Below are 17,817 nucleotides of genomic sequence, written 5' to 3'. Positions count from 1 at the left end.
TGTACTCTAATAGTGCTGCAACTCATTCCAAGGAGAGATTGTTAAAACATAAACACAGAACTCTAATAATAGCAAACTGAAGCAAAGAGGAACTGGAACAATAAATCTTATGCAAAAAATGACTACTTTCCATATTCATGTTGTTCTTCTGCCTATTGGTATTCAGAAAATCTGCCTTGTTCCCTTTAGAAAACATCATCTGGGATGGAGGTTTTCATGAGTTGTGTAGTGCATTAGTTTTTACAGGTTAGAATGCATTATACAATATACTCTGACATGGTTAAAATGTGTAACAGAGTATCAGATTTTGCATTATGCCACTCAGACGTTGAGAAGATGTGCTCTTTTTGTTCTTGCCTCTGTGAGCCATTATCATTTTGAGCATGTGGAATCCACAAATATTTTATATGTGGCACGTTTTGTTTATTGGTAAATACTCAGACTTACTCCACAATTTGAAGCAAGGGACGCTGCAGGTAGGGGCTCAGAAAACAAAAAGTTGGACTTATAGCAGTGAAAGACAGCTGTCTCTGCTGTGCAGTGAAAGATTGCTGTCTCTGTGATAGGGGTCTTACAGTCCACATACCACCAAAAGCAGACTAACAAATGGGTTCAGCCAGGGGTGATCTGTTTTACATCTCGTAGTGATAGCTCCTTTCCTGCTCAGGACAATCCAATAGTAAAGGTCAGGTTTTTGCTAAGGTTACTCAGAAACTTAAGATCTGTGTTGAAAATCAATTTTTAAGTTCTAAATGGCTCTCACTTAGGCATAAACTGGAAGTTAAAATTCTGTATCACAGAGAGAATAGACAAATACAGCAAAAACTTTGGCAATAACTCTGCTGTATTTCCAGCTTGGGGACCACATGATTTGTGTTGGCTTTGCTGAAGTGTTTGCATCAGGAGAGAGAGCGTGGTTCCGTCTTCTTAAGGTCTGACTGTTCATAGAATGCATGTGTTGCAATTTACACTCACAGAACTGGCTTTTGATTGCCATGAATTTTATGTGGCAGAATAACCAGTGGGGATTGGCTGATTTTAGGAACAAGCAAGGGTAAAAGTTATCCCAACTAGTTGGACTATGGGAACTCTGCATCATTCTTCTGAGCTGTATGCAGGCACAAGGTGTTCACGGGTCACCGTGAAGGGAAGTATGTGTTGTCTTGTCACCATTTCTGGTTAAAATTGTTTAATCTTTTGTCATGATTGTGTCTTAAACAACCATATTTAGCTATCTAGAGTGCACGTCACTGGAGGGAAAGCTAGAATTTATTGAGTAAATGTACTGTGTAATCAGCAAATATGTTTTTTCTCTTTTATGGAAGGAGTCCCTTGCAGTGTTCTGTTTTGATGACCATCTGAGCACTTTTTTGCTGTTATTTTTTTCAGGTCACGACGTTTAAATTTTGATGGATCATCTCCAAATGGAATTCTTCTCTTCAGAGAAGCTAGTGAAATGATTTGTACATACAGTAGGTATTCATTAAAAGTTCATCTGCAGCGTCATTCTTTGCCTGTCTCGTGATGTAAAAATCCTGTTAGTTCCTATCCCTGGCCACTGCTGAGTTTTAGAGGACAAAGCAGGACTGTCATGTACTACCACCGGTCTCAGCCCTTTGTGAGCTGCAGAGCTTACTGGCAGACCTTTGGAGCCCCTTTCTTTCATAGATGAGGATGCGTTCATGTAGCATTGTTGCTTGTATCACTTTAACTCCTCTTTTAGCAACTGTAAATGGATTTCAGCAAAGATAGGAATACTCGTGAGGTGTTTGATCTCGGCTACTGATTGATAGGTGTGGGTTGATTTTGTATATTCAAATTATATTCCAGCAGCTCCAAGACATAATAGGAGCATAACAGCTTTACCCTAGAGCGCTGTTACAACTGTTCGTAATAAGTTGCTTCATTTTACTGTTCCCACTCAGGTATTCAATTGCAACAGGTCTGTGACACCGACTGTTTGTAATAGACTCTAGCTAACTTTGTAGCTTAAAATTTCACTTCCTAAATATTTTGAAAGGAACATTACCATATTTTTGTTGATTTGTGGTTTGTGTATGAGGAAATAGCCATAAATGTCCTGCTACTTTTCAAGAAAGAAAACTGGTACATCAAATATGCTTTCATTCAGGCTGCATTTTAGGTCTGGAAATTGTGTTTGTTACGTGGCTGCTTATAAAAAAACCCTTTGGGTGTAATCTGCTTTTGAACTGCAGGGTATGGGAACAGTATATGCAGAATGCATTTATGTAGGACAGAAGAAAATTATCCATATAGCTCTCACTCCTTGCCAAAACATTTCTCTGTTTTCTGTTTCAAATACACCACGTTCTAAGCTGGCACAAACCTTTTATCTATATTGTGAGGTACATTTGTGACAATGATTAAAACAAAAAAAATTAGGTTTTTCCTTGTATGGGAAGACAAGAGGTAAACTTTCAGCTTTTACTATAAAGTTTCTATTAGCTTTATACATAGTTTGCATTTAATGACTGGAAATTTTCTTTTGATGGTATAAAGAAATGCAGATGTAATCTTGAGCTTCAAGCTCACTTGTCTGCAGTACTTGACCCCACTGCCGTTATATTTTCTTTTGTTCTTTTAATTGCAATCAGCCTTTATCATCATTTCTGCTCTTATTGAAAAGATACCAAATGATTGTTCATCCAGTTATCTTAGCAGTGGGCCTCCAGTCTATGATCCTTGCTTAGTCAGCCACAAGGCCTCAATCTTCTTCATTCTTAACTCAGGTCTACAAAACGCTCTATTAAGAAACCTTTTGCTTTCAGATGCAAAATGTGTGTGTGTGAAACTCATGAAGTTCTCAGTCCTAAAGGATTGGCAGTTCTTGTGCACAGGGACCAGACAGCATCTTCTGGCTCATGCTAGAATTTAATTGGACATTGTATAAGAAAATTTCAGGACAGTGCAGACTTAAGATGTAAATGAAGCAGTGGAGCCACAGAGCGTGCTGAAGGCTGTGTCCAAACACCTGTTGCTCTCTTAGTTAGATGTTGGTTCTTGTGGAAAGTCGTGAGGGATGTGTGGCATCAGTTTGGAGCTGTGTGTTATAGGAAGACCTGAAGTGACAGTGTAAGGGCTTTATTCCACAATTTCCTTCCTTCTCCTCCATAACTGTTTTACGATGGAAAAATGTTGTTTTACTCAATGCAGATTGCAGTAGCAAAAGGAGGAGTGCTCTTAATTTCCTTCAAAATAAAAATTTTAAACTACCTGTCAACTAAACTAAAAGGAGGAAAGATATGGAGATGGGAGAAAAGCCTCTACTCAACGTTTGTGTGTATGTAATTATACAATATTTTTTTCTGTTTTGCTTTTAAAACACATTCATATTCTCATCAGAGTCAGGGTCACAGCAGTATCTTTCCAATGCTTAGAGATACTTAGAGAAATTGTTCACGTTTTCTCTTCTTTGAGTGATTGTCAACATTGATTCCAGGATTAGACTCACTGCAAAATGAACATGAAAGAGCCCCCAGCGCAGTCAGCTGAAGCAGCCTCTGAAAGCAGTGATTTCCAATAATCCAGCTGGCTCTGTGCTGGCACAGATGGGCAGCACTGGCCTGACGGCCGCCTCGGCTCAGCTGTGGGCCCTGCAATAAGCGTCCTAGATTAGCGATATTTCAGAATGCTGCAGTTCTTTCTGAAGTGGTCACTGGTTTACACTCTGGGGGGGTTTTACTGCCCACTGTAAGTATTTCAAGAGATCCTGTAATTAATCACCTTGGAATGATTGCTGTTAACATTTTTAGCCTTTATCGCCAGTTAGCAGTTGATGAGATTTCTGTTCCAGTGGAAAGAATGGACGGAACTCTTTTGGAAATGTGTTGTGAGGGTTCATTAATGTGGTTAGGTCCCTATAAAAATAATGATACTGAGTGAGTTTTGGTTCGTTTGAAATGTCTTTCTGAATACCTTAAAATCTATGCTGTTTTTAAGGAAAACTAATACTGTATGGCTTTTTTTGAATCGATATTTCTACTTTAAGCATATGTAATCTTTGGAGACATGCTGGGAAAGATGACCATGCAAACCCAGTGATGATCATGAAGTTCAGCACAGAGTTCTTGAGCAGTATTTGCAGTGTCCTGTTCTGAACAGCTTTGTGATTCTGCTGTATCATAAGTGTGAGAAACTTAACATTTTGGAAGAGATGGTTGAGATTCTCACCTTCAGCATGATTTTATGGCTAAAGCATTAGGGAACAAATAGAAGATGGACGGCGGATTTCAAGAAATAACATTTACAAGCATTTGCTCTTTATCTTATCGAGTCAGCCAGCCCTGCTGTATGTGCCTGCAGCTTACAGGGAGCTCCTCAAAGCTGATCAAAAAAACTTTTGAAACTCGGGGTGGATTTCATTGTAATCCAAAGTGTAATAATTGCCTTTTTAAACTAAGAGAAGCATAGAGTGATGAGATGAGACGGGGCAAAACAGAAGTAAACATTTCTTTCTTCATGGTGTCCTTGTGGGCAAGTCCTTCCTTTCTGTCAGTCTCACTCTCAGTTCACCCACTGATGCAGTGGGTTCCCATACAGTGTGCCCAGCTCCTGTCGTCCTTGAGAAGTTTCTCCTGTCACTGGAAGGCCAGCTGTGCTTCTCTTGGCAATCCCAGCCTGAACACCAGGCTCACTACCCCTCACCTCTGCTTGCTCTGCCCTGGATGCTGAGCGGTTTTGGATAACGCACAGATCCTTTGCAAAGACAGTTTGCTTTATGTGATGGGAATCATCTTAAATTTACATATGCCTTTGTTCTGTGTAAACGCTGGGCTGTTGTTTCAATGGGAATAACTTTTCTAACCAAACAGCTGGTAAACTTGTGTGTCGCTTTCTGTCCATCTGAAATTCTTCCAAAGCTTGTTAATGTCCATTTATGTACAGCTGGCACCTCCATTTACTGTTCTATAAGATCTGCGCCAGGCTGAAATAAAGGTGGGGAAAAAGTTAGCGCTGTGGTGTTAGGGGGTGCATGAATGGATATTAGTAGAGGTGCTGAAATCTTCTTACATCTCTTGACAAAAACAGAACGTGTTTTTCTTTTAGGCTTGTGTGTATCATTTCACGTTTTTGAGTGAAAAGCAGGAAAAAAAAGTCCCAAACAACTGTTTTTAAAATACTTTCAGCAATGGCAGTTGTCATTGAACAAAATTTTAAAATGTCTTTGTGCTTTTGAAAATTAGCACCTCAGCAAGTGCGTGGTTGTGCTTAGCAGGTCTGGCTTTGTGATTAGGGCTGCTGATTTATCCAGTAATGACACCGTGCTGAGGGCAGTTCTGACTAAGAGGTCCTTACAAATGCTATATGTTCCAAAGATGTAAACTCTGGCATACGATGCGAAAGGCACTTAGATGGTCAATTATCCTTGTTAGGATCTTGTCCATTATGGCTCGAGACTGAGTGATACAGTGATGTGAAATAAACAGCTGAGAGAAGAAAATTGAAAGGAGATTGAATAGTATGGTCCACCTTTCTTCATTGCCAGTATATCTCACTTTTAATTCTGTATATGCAAGTCTCCTCACTGTGTTTTTGAACTCCCAATTGTATAGGAATTATGTTTCAGCACGTCCTGGGACCATCTATTTTTGTTTTGTGGCTTCTTTACATTTTAGTAAACCTCTTCCCTTTCATTATAGAAGACTGACATAAAAATAATATTTTCAATATGCTGTTTTTATTTATCTACATTCTGTCATGATATACTTTGATGTAAGTTTTTAATTTTGCTTCAGCTTTCAGCTGTTGTAGCAGTTACTGCTCAGGGTCAGCGATGAGGTTAGCCACAGTAGCACAAAACAATTTCCTGTTCTCACAGCCCAGGTAGCATTTGGATGTGGATTAAATTTTACCACATTTTCCAGTAGCCAGACACAATTATTTCTAATGAGCTTTAAATTGCTTCTAGAGCACGTATTTCAAAACTTAGTGTGGTGATCCATTCAATGCTAGCAACTTCATAAGACAGCACTTCTTCTCCCGAGTTGTGGTTAAGCCGATTCTTGCAGTACTGCAGGTATTTCTAATCAGTAGATTTGCTTACAAGTGGCTTGCTCACAGTTCTCAATTGCTGTTCCTCTGTTGTCCTCTCTCCTGCAATGCTGCTTCCATAATATATTGTTCTTCATTACTGACTCAGATTTCATCATCTTTTTCTTTTGGCAAATTTATCTTGGCATTATTCATGCTGCTTGTGCTGTTTTGAGAGGTTTTAATGCATGTTTTGTTGTTCTGGAGGCTTTAAAAATTAGTTTTTGAAGTTTGCTCTCATCTTTATGATTCATGTTTTCCTTTTGTTTCCTATATATGGCCACTTTGCCATCCTGCCCTAGCATTCTGAACACGTGGAAGGCATGCATTCAAAACTCATCTTTATGGGGCAGTAGTGAATAATAAAAAATATGAAAGTGAAAACGACAAGAAACATTATTTTTCCCTCTATAAATATGGTAAGTTTTCACAACCTCTGCTTAAGCTTACCGAAGTTTGTTTTTTTATAACTTAATCCAATTGACGCTTTAAAACATTATTTGGTTGCATTATTACCAATGCTGCTTATTGAACTGAATTCTAGAACATGCCCTGCTTAACGGAAACTCAGCCGTAAGGAAATCATCTCTGTATTATAGCTCCTACTGTAAAAGCAATTAAGCGAGAGCATGAAAGAGAAGCTGCCTGTCCTGACATGCTCCCACATCTAGGAGGGTTGAGGGAATGAGCTGTGCAAAGAGCTCTGGAGCATATTGCCTGTGGGATTCTGAGGCACGGCGATGTTATCTTCGGTCAGAGCATCCCGAGATGTTTTGTAGCTGGCTTTGTCTTCCTCCTATGCATGCACACACATTTTTCCTACAGCTCCTTCTTCCCAAAGTGCTGAGATGCTGACACTGCCGGCCAAACACAGACACTAATTTCCTATATACCAGTGTCACCCAGTATCTTTAAAATTCTTTTTCTAACTCCTGCAGTAATCTTGTATCATCTCTGAGCTGAAGGAGTTTATAATACTTTGTACGTAACATATTGCTGTGAAATGCAAGGCAAAAAGTTATATTAAAAATTATTATTAATTTTGAAACTTGGCCTATTTTTAAGGTTTTGCATTATTCTGTTTCTCCTACGTTAAGAATTTGGCCTAAGCTGTCTTTTTATTTGACTTTTTAATCCTCAGTAGTAACTCTGAAAGTTTCTGCAGTTTTCATTCTGACAGGAGCTGTGAATTTCAAATACCATCTAAAAATTCTTTACATCGAAGGTCATTTTTATGGTGATTTAAGTTCCTTAAATCATTTCTTATAACAGTCGTTTATGAAATTGCATTTCAGTCTTCTGCTGTGAGGATTATAAATGTCAGCAGACCCTCAGTAGCTGTTCTTGACCCGATCCCAAGTCCTTCAGTAAATTCCTTTACGTTCAGTAGTATCCGTGGTGCGTGAAAATACTCCCCTGAAGCTCCTGCTAAATGTTACGTGTAGAACATTCTTCTTTTTCATCTGGTCAGGCATAGCACCGCACTTGATATTTTTTTTTCAATAACTAATGCTAAAGCACCAGTCTGTTGCAGCACGGTGTCTACTGACTTGTAGGCTGATGGCTGGGGGCACTGGTAGCAGGGACCACAAGGTCTCTCACCTCTGCTGCTAATTTGAAATGAGCTGTTCCTACTCTTAGGCCCTTTTAAAATGAGTCCATGAACGCAGAACAGTTCTCTGTAGACTCCATTCACTTGCAAAAAACAGCTTTTAATCTTGCACTAGTCACTAATTCTTCTCAGTGTTTTCATTAGAGAGGATGGGCACTGAATTCCTCCCTGCCAGAGCTGCCTGGGGTGAGGCTGGGTTGGTGCCCTTCTAGATGGAATGTGTTGTGCTGATAAATGGATTTAAGGCTATAATCATCCCGTGATTTTTTTGCTTGTTTTTTTTATGAAGTAATAAAAATGCTAGAAGATCAGCTGTGGAGTAACTCCTATAATTCATGCTCCCAAGCATGAATTCCTAAAGTTTTTTTCAACATCCTTCCTCATCATTCCATTTTTCCATCAACTTCCAATTAATTTCTATATACAGTACATAATTGCCTCCTTGACATCTCTTTCCATCTATTGTTGCATATCACGCTGAGCTCTTGAAGGAGCTAGGATTTCATGGTGCCATGGATTGATCAGCTGTGGCTCGAGGGCTGTTTCCTTGGATCGAGAACTTCGTCTGAAGTTCTGAAGTTTGGTATCTATTGGTGTTATTGAACATTTTCAGTAGCAAACTTAGGAGTGGACAAAACCAGACAAGGTATCCTACAGCACACTTACCTTTCTGACACGTTTTTGTCTTAGCAGTTGTACGCTGGTTTACGTAGTGGCTTTCAAAAATGGTGTGTGCCTGTCCTCCTCATCTCACATGCTGACTGGCTGGTTGGTTAACTGTTGCAGAATTGGAAATTCCTTAAACTTCTCATTAAGTGGACTCAGTCGTGTCAAAAAGAGGGATTATAATAATACTAATGATCTGACTGGGATGTCTTAAATGGGCACCTGTAGGACCTTTATTTTAATTGCATTCCTGATTATATATAAATAAGAAGTATTACAGTAAACATATCCAAGTACAGTAGAAGACGTTCTTTACATTTTACTGTGTTTAACTTTTTGAAGAGGAGCTTTTGGATGCAGGTCATTCTTAGTACAATGGATCTGACACCATCTCAAATGAATTTTTATCCAGTAGCAGTCATTGGAATTCAGCCTCTTCCCCTCTCGCATTATGTTCATGTCTGTAGCCTTCAGGTGCTTCTATGGTCATTTACAGTATTGAAAGCATTTTCATGCAGAAGTATTAATTGTTTTTAAATTCTGATTCTAAGTGACCATCTTTCCAAGCTAATTTCCAAGTTGATTTTCTCTTCCCTTCCCTAACTCCAGTGATGCCATTCCAACTCTTCCAAATCCTGGCTACTACTTCAAAGTAATCCCTGATTGTACTCCCAGTCCTTTAAGTCTGCACTTCTGTTAAAACCTGATGGATAAAGTGCTTTGTACTTGCTAGAGTGGTGAAGAACATTAATGTTTTAAACGGTATCGCGTGCCTTTCTCCCTGTTTGCATGAACAGCACCAAGGAGTGATACTTCAGTGTGTACTTTGCCAATTATGTGATGTAAATTTCTAATTTGCAACGATCAATAATGTTAAGAAAAAAAATTAAGGTGAAAATTAGCATGGGTAGGAAGGACAGTTGTGGAGAGACTGTTTAATATCAAGCCTAATAACTCTTAATTTGTATTAAACAATGATGTGCGACCTGAGATGGGTGATGTGTGATGCAAGTTTTTCAGCAGTATATTTCAATTGCCTGTTATAGAAGGAAAACGGGCTCTCACAAATACCTCTCTCAGATGTGTTTGGAATTGTGAGCAGGGAATGGTGCAGGTCACCTGCTGCTCCGTGTTCCAAGGTGCCAGAATGGCCATGACAGCTCGGTTAGATAGCAGGCAAATCAAGCACCTGATCTGCAGACACAGATCTGTGTATTTCTATTTGTAGGAAGTCTTTTAAAAATACCTGAGTTTGTGTTATTTTCATCCGGTTAGAATTAAAAAGAATGAACTCTTGTTGAGTACTAACAGTGAAGCCCAGGTTAGCTTCTGCACCTGCCAGGCTTACCACAGTCAGCACCAGGTGAGGCTGCTTATTCACAGGCTTTCATGGTGGAGATGAAGCACTCAATCTCAGCTTTGTTCATCCAACTCTTTTAGCTCCATTTCATTAATTACTTCTTTTTAATGCACTTTTCTCATGAAGACAAACTAAAACTGGGATGCTGTGAAAATAAGATGATGTTATGACAAGAGCCTTTAAAAAACTTGGTGATGAAAGCCTGTGAATAATCAGATTTGTACAGAGCAGTGCAGTGGGATCTGCTGCGCTGCTGCACGGTGGATCCAAAAGCCACTACTATTGCCTGGTAGTGGCAACAGCAAATATTTACAGTTAGCTGTTATTTTTACATTTTAAACATGGATTTTAATTAAAAAGTCATTCCCATCTGTGACTGGTAAAATAGAGGCTTTTGTAATGGACATATTTGTTTTCTGAGGGATGTATTTAGTGTGTGTATACATCAGCAGCCATCCCAAGAGACCATCATGGTAATGGATCAAAACCAGGCTTTGCTGCAGCGTGAGCAACTATAAAACCGTGTGTTGCAGCTCTGTTGAGATGATGAGTGCATGCTGATAGACTCAGCCACGGTCTGGGTGTAAATCAATGGCAGGAATTCCACAGTGTATATTTCAATTTTTGCATATTAATTCCCTGGTGACTTTTAAGATCTAGTCATGCTTACTGAACAGTTATTTTACTGTAAATGCAGAAACAATTTTTCCTTCCAAATAGTAATGAAAATAAAGACAAAATATGGGCTTAGTGCCATCAAAATATTGTAGATTTGCAGCTGCTTACAGAAGTTTCTTTCTTTCTTTCTTTTTATGAAAGCAGGTGATCAGATCCTGTCTCTTGGGACTTTGTCAGAAGATCAGGTTTATCCGCTGAAACTCAGGGGCGTTTCCATCTGTTACTCTGCACTCAAATCTGCCTTATGTGGAAATTATATCCGCTTTGGCTTCTTCGAGTTGTATGGGGACAACCACTTTGACAGCGTACGTCAGGCCTTTGTCAGAACGCTGCTTTCAGCATCCCTCGGCGACTTGCTAGTAAGCAATTACTCATCTTGGGAGTCTTTTTGTGAAATATGAAATAACACCACCACAGGCTTTATATTGCTATGATGAGACAGAGGGATCTACAACAGCTCACATGCATTTCTCAGTTTGATTACTTGGATTGATTTACATTGAGACATCTAAAATAGAGGGGTGATATAACTGCCATGTGAAAGGGGAGCTTTACCAGGATTTTCTTTAAACTTTTCTGGGGGGAAAAAAAAAAAAAGAAAAATGCTGAATTTTGTTCTTTTCCATGTTTTGTTCAGAACTGTCATTTTCTTGCTGGAAGAGACAAATTTGGGATAGCTAGAGATGGTTAATATCCAGGTTTGTGCCTATCACAAGAAGAAAATCCTTAGAACTGGAAAAGCTTCTCTCAGTGAAGACCTGTTTATTGGTTGTGTGGTGAAGTGCAGGCATTTTACACATTCCTAGCCATCCAGAAATACATGTCTTCAACACAGGTCCTTAAGAGTAAGCTTGCTCATTGTGCCAAAGAAGCAGGCGGGTGCTTTTGCCTGTGCAGAGCCTGTTACAGGAACTCACTTAAGCACAAAAAACACATCTCTGAGATAATTTGGGGGAAGTCTGTGATAAATCCCAGTGAGATTTCCTGCAGAAGGTGAGATACAAGCACCAATCCTGTCTAGCTGACACGCTGAGCAGCCTGTTACACTCCTTTTTCTAGACTGAAGGCTATGTTGAATGTCAAAGCAAGGCAATACTATCTAGAGGTTGTTTTAAATTAGTAGTTTATATCCTGTGGAAATTGGAAAAGTAGCAGTTTACCAAGGACACAAAGATATTTTTTCTATATAAATGTTCTGATTTAATGGCTAAATTACAATTTAACACATCATAAAAATATGATCTTCTGTAATTTGCTAATGTCATTAATATTAGTTAATGCAGGTGTCCATATTTATTATTAACGTACACTTCTTACATTTTCAGCAATACTGAAAACCAAGCCAGTCTTATTACCCACTTTTGGAACGTCTGACCCAAGATCACATGGATTTCATTACCAGCTTAGAGCCTTGTGTCCTGATCTATATCCTTACCTCAGTGTCTGGAGGACTCACTGCTCTAGGTAAGAGTTGTTCACGCACTGCTGAAGAAGAAATTATAGGTTGAATTACAATTGTTAGCTGTGGTTAAGGCTTATTTGCAATTTCTGAAGTAAATGGAGAGATTTCCAAAGTAGCTCATACCATATTATCACATTCTTTGTATCTTAAACAGGACAGTAAACATCAGTGGAAGGTTTTGAACATTTTAAGAATGTGTCTATTTTGGTTAACAGAGATGAGTTATTTTGAACATCTAACTTGTTGGTTACTATAGTGGTATTTTTAAAATATTTTTAATATTTAAAATATTTTTCTTAAAAACTGGAATGGCTAAAATTATTAAGGTGCCTCTGGTATTGAAAATTCATACGTTTGTTACTCAGAAGTAAAATATATTTGTCAGTACATGTACAGGAATCTGCCAGGGTTTGTTTTTATTTGCTCAACATAGCTGTTCTATTAAAAAAAATGCTTATTCTGCACTGCTGTGATATGATTGGGGAAGTTTAAAGATATCTTCGTAAGTGGAAAAAAGAAATAAGATTTTTAATTATTCAGGACTTCTTGAACGTGCTTTAGAGTGGAATCAGAGTAACAGGAGCATACTTGGAGTAACAGTAAAAATGCAGCAGTCTGATTGCAATTCATTTTATTCTCTTGCACAATTTATTGCATGTTTTTCAACCAGATGACTATCTGAATATTTGGGGTTCTGGTGGGTTTTCTTTTTTGGTAACTTAAATTCATTTGGAATATGGATGACAAGACTGGGCATTTGGGAGAAGAAAAAATACGTAGTTGAGTCCTGATGAGCTGAGAATAGCATGCATTTGTATGGTGTTTGACTGAGAAATTCTTTAAAACCCTACAGTAGTATGTATTGATTAGGGTGGTTATTAAGGGAAAAAATAGAAACGTGTAACATTAGTGTGTATGGATGTTGCTCCATAATAGCTAGCGTTTCTCATTACTGCCAAGTGTCAGTCAAGCCCCACAGGAATGCATGAATGCACTGAGACTCACAAAGCATTTGCTATGTTAAACACATTCAGCAGTTTTTGCTGCAAGAGGGAAACCACTCTTAGGAAGAAAATGGGTAGTGAATAGCTAAGCAACAGCAGTAAAGTAGTATTCAGGTCACTTTATTATATAATGCTGAAATCCATCTTCTCACAGATATTTTGAGTGCTTTGTCACCTGTAATGATGGTACAGCAGTTTATGCCTATAGGCTGGTTCTGCTGTGAGGCTGCCTGTTGATTGTTTGCAAATGGATGTGTTGTACTCAGTGTTTGTTTGACAGACAACTACAACTACCAGTTTAGTATGCCGCGTTCCTCAACCCCATTACTCCACACCACATCTCTTCCATTTGAGATATTGGATATATTCATTTTAATAATTCACTACCATACCAAGTTTACTTTAACCATCTCTTTGAAATCCAATTTGAATTCATGTAAAAGAGGAGAACATTTAAAAGCTATATAAGCTTCAGCCTTCATGTGCTACGTTTACTTTCCCCCTCTCAAAAAGTGTTGATCTCCCTCTCGAGGCAGACGGGAGGAATAAGAAAAGTGTCTGTTTTCAATTGTGGTTGTAAAGTTTTGTGCTTTAGGTATCTGGGAGTTGAATCATGAGGAATGACTTTTAGGAATGTTTTCTTTTCTGAAAAAAGTATCAACAAAAAATTTAACTCACGTTTTGTAAACCTTACATTGCTTGGCCAGCGTGTTCCTTTCTCTTGAAGCACCTAAAATAAATACAAATTGCAAGACTAAAAGTAGTTAGGCTTGTGGGGTTTTTTAAACTTCACTGAAGCTCCGTGCAGTCCATCAGAAGCTATTGTTCTCTGTGTTCATTCTTTCTTCTTTCTTCACTCTGATTCCCTCAGAGTCATTTTTCATCTTTGAGACGTGCCAGGTCTGCCTGTCAGTCAGAGCCGGCTGTTTGCGTGTTGCCTGTAGAGGATGTGGAGCTTCTGTCCTTGAAGATATTTCCAGGTATCTGGAGCAACCTGTCTGATTTTGGCCCTGTTGTCAGCAGGAGCTTGGACTGCAGGGCTGGTCCTGCTTGGTTACTGCCACCACCTTTAGGATCCCACCATATTTTTCCTGGACTTTCCACTCACGTTCTCTGGTTTTCTAAAACAGTTCTTTATTCCACCTAAATGCCAATGCAGCCCTTCATCTCTGTGAACGTTTCTTACATGTCAGAAGTAATTCTTATCATAATTAGTCAGCTAGAAAATGCTTCTTGTTTTACTTGTTGTGTTGGCTTATGAAGGGATTACTTTTCCTCAGTATCATGCTTCTTAACACTGAATGTTTCAACAATTGGTGCTGATGTAGACCATTCAATTCCTCATTTATAGTCCAGAAGTTTTACTTCAGTAGTGCATGATTTTCCCACACTGTCACAGTGCCACGTCCAGGTGGACTCTCTAAGAGTTTGTAGCTCTTAACTTGGCATTTTGGTATCATCTCAGAGTTTGTTACCTCTGCACTTTGTTAAGATTCATTCTTCTAAATCTTTTATCCCTTGTAAAATCTTGGTGTTTGGAGCATTTCCACTTGTCAGTCCGTGAAATACAAATTTATTTCTTAGGCGTTAGTTGATTACATGCATCCTTCCTGCCCTTAGCAAATAGGCATGTTAGTCTGTCCAGGTATTGCCTCTTACATCAGTGGCATAAGAATGTTGTCTTATAGCTCAAAGGCTATAAATCATCAGGGAGGTAATTGTATTCTAAGCTGATTAGAACATATAAGTCATCTTCAGAAATGTTTATAAAAACAAAATAGCTGGCTTTTTGTTTTAAAAATCAAATACTGGGAGATCTCCCTATTTGACAGCAGAAAAAAAAACATATCTGCCTTTTTCTCTATTCCCTTTACATATGTGAAAGCTTTGAGATTCTCACTGTTGTCAACTGTAGGATAAACATTCCCCAAATCCTTATTTCTGAGGAGTGCTCATTTTGTTTCTGAGTAAATACCTTGCTTGATTCCACACTTCATAAATACTGTGAAGGAATATGTATTCCTTTGGAGGGCCCTAGCAGTAAATCAGCTGTAATGGAAGCCCTCATCTAAGCTTTTATTGCAAGGATAAACACTCCAATAGTTCTCTTCTAAAGTGTTTACCTGGCTTTTTCACAGCTGACTCAGTGGATCAGAGCCTTTTAATGTAGTCCTCCTGGCATACTGTCACTAATCTCTGCAAAGCTTTTCTAATTCTTGTATGATTAATAGTGTAGTGTGCTATTCATTGAGGAAAAAAGCAAAACATTTTTTCTGTCTTGCTGCCTAATTTAGATGTTAAATTGCTAAATCCATTTACTTTCTAGGTTTAGTCTCAAAGGCAAATAATGCCAGTATTGAACTGCAAGCAATTGATAGACAGGGAAAGCATCACTTAACTCCCTCTCCTTACCTTTATGTGAAAAACAAAACAAAATCTTCTAATTTGCAGAGATTCAGTAATGCCATTAAGCTGTTCAGAAATAATTCCCCTTCAGCATGCTGTGGTCATATTGTTCACACCAAAAGTTGCTTGGTTTCTTTGTTCGCTTTTTCTTAAATAGTATAACTCATTCTAACATAAAAACTCTACTTCCACTTGCTTGAGCTAATGGATAATTGGAATGGCACACATAATGCAAAAACACGGAGGTAATTAAAGGAAAAAAATGCATGTAAAATCAGCATTGATAATGTCAAATGAATACATGCTGGCAAAGAAGAAATTAAAGGAGCCAGGTTAACATGACGGTGACCGACACCAGAATTGTCATCCCTATCTCCTCCCCAGCACCAGCACCTATCAGCAAACTGGCTCTCACTTGGTTTTGCCTACAGGGCTGCTGAACTGCTGCTGGACCCCAGCTGCACACATGAGGCTGGTTCTGGCTGCAGCCACGTGCTGTAACCACGGCCTGCTTATTTCCCAGTCCAAATGATCAGTGCACAGACAGTAGAGCTGAGTTGACCAGAAATGAGAAATGTGGTTTGACTGCATTTTTTCCTGATTACTCCAAGCTTTTACCTCAGTGTCTTTTATTATTCTATCCTTATTATGTCTTCTCCATCATTTCTTCTGACCATCGCCTGGAATCGGTAGCTCCTCGTTGCTCTAGTTTGTTCTATTTATTTGGTTGCCTTGCTTGTCTCACTAAGATTTAGTGAGAGCGCTCTTCTGCTCCAGCACAAGGTTCCACATGCCCAGAAGAGTCATTCAAGGGAGTTTGCTTGACGCTCCCTGTCTCTTATATCCTTGCAATCAAAAGGAAAAATGAGCATAGGGAAGCATATTTGATATATAGTTATGGGCAAATTTAAGTAGCTCTTAACACTCATATCAGATTCTCATGAGCAAATGATAGCATAGACCTGTCTGCTGTCCTGCTAAAATCACTTACTGTCGAATGTAAAATATCTGCTTGTACAGTATCAGCATGTTTAGAACTACTGCTGTTTTGTAAACCGATGATAGTGATTTACTTTGTATTATTCAATTTAAAAAGAAATAGAGTTAAGCACTGGTTTAGAAATACAGCAGAGCCCTCCTATGAAATATGTATTTTCAAGTCTCTCACTTGTTATTGATGGTGATTCAATTCCACCATGAATTGCATTTCTAGTTTATATGCAGGACCGTTCTGGTTCAGAACACGATGGGTGCCAGGTTCCAGTCTTTACTTTGGCATCTCTGAACATGGTTTTGTGTGGGTGACATTTCTTCAGATCCTGCTCTGTTGAATTAGGTCCTAGTAAGCCCACTGGGCCAGTGGAGACCAATGGAGACTCTGGAGCTTGTTCCTGTGAGCAGTTTGACAGATTTCAGCTCCTGCTGCTAAGTCAGCCAGGAGCTTTGGAGGATCGAGTCTTAGGAGACCTTCTGTGCTTCATTGCCAGCAAATGTTTCTTCAGCATTTATTTCAAAACAATTTTAGCAAAATGCAAGTGGTTTATAGATAGCAAAGAGTTAATAATGCCAGCACAGAGCTTAAGGAGTTAAGCAAGCACAGATCAAAATACTTGGGTGTCCAGAGGGATGTGTTGAAATGAACACTGCAAGGTTGGCAGGCCTCCAAATTAGCGGAGTTTAAAGAATTCAAGGTACATTTAATTGGATCCTTCTAATCCCTTTTCCCTCAGAATGAGCATTTTAACAGTTTAATTCCTTTTGCAACCCCCACACATCTCTTACTCCAGTGGCCCATCTAAAATAAATGCTGTGAACTATGAAAGGCCTGGACAAGTTGTAGCTGAAGTCAGTAGGAGCTGGATGGGGGCCTAAACGCTCCGCTCACTTGGATTTGACATTTGCAGTTGTAGGGTTATCAGCTCTGGCTAAGCCTTGCACCCAGCACGTTTAAAGCACTGTGTGCACAAGGAGCTTCAGCTGGTGGTGGCACGATGAGGGACAGCAGTGGTTTAATAACGTGGCTCTGACCAGGACTGCAGCACTGGAGCTGGGCACAGCACAGCTCTCTATGGGGAAGTCACAGCCGCTGGTCTGGGGCCAAGGAGCACCTCAGGTGTCAGGCCAGGAGGAGACAGCAGCTGGGAAAGGGGAAAGGGCTCACTTTTATCGACAGGAGGAAGGCCAGGAGAGCGCTTGAGAAATGAGGACCGGCACACTGCTATCGCCATGCTGAGGCACAAAAGTGAACAGAATCCTCTTTCGCAGCAGCAGCAGCACAGCAGGCAACACCTAGCAACAAAATAACTTACATAAATCAGGCAGACATATTTACTCTGCAAATAGGCTTATGCACTTAATCTCCCTTACTTATAGAAACACTGAGTAATGGTATGAAGTGGCTTTTGCTTCTGCTTTTCAGCGGTGTCCTTGCTGTCTTAGGGACGTTTTTGAACTGTTGGTTAGTCACTGCAGAGGTGTTGTTGAAAGCCAGGTGTAATCTGTTTTAATCTCCTTGAATTGCTAATTGTTAATTGGAGTGACCACTTGGCTGCTCCGTGCTCACCCTGTCACTACGTGG

At 39.4% G+C, this 17,817-nt stretch overlaps 1 protein-coding gene across 1 annotated transcript in view; it reads left to right on the top strand.

Annotated features, from left to right (window-relative positions):
• Nucleotides 1-17,817, top strand: part of LOC100539369 (ran-binding protein 17) — a 128,042-nt gene that overhangs the window by 89,041 nt on the left and 21,184 nt on the right. The window contains 3 exon segments of the mRNA XM_085236427.1: nt 1,390-1,472; nt 10,512-10,726; nt 11,693-11,831. Coding sequence (XP_085092553.1) covers nt 1,390-1,472; nt 10,512-10,726; nt 11,693-11,831 — 437 coding nt within the window.

Source organism: Meleagris gallopavo, chromosome 15 (assembly GCF_905368555.1).
Source record: "Meleagris gallopavo chromosome 15, MGAL_WU_HG_1.1, whole genome shotgun sequence".
Lineage (NCBI taxonomy): Eukaryota > Metazoa > Chordata > Aves > Galliformes > Phasianidae > Meleagris > Meleagris gallopavo.
The sequence above is the reverse complement of the archived record's forward strand: the minus strand, read 5'-3'. Positions and strand labels throughout refer to the sequence as shown.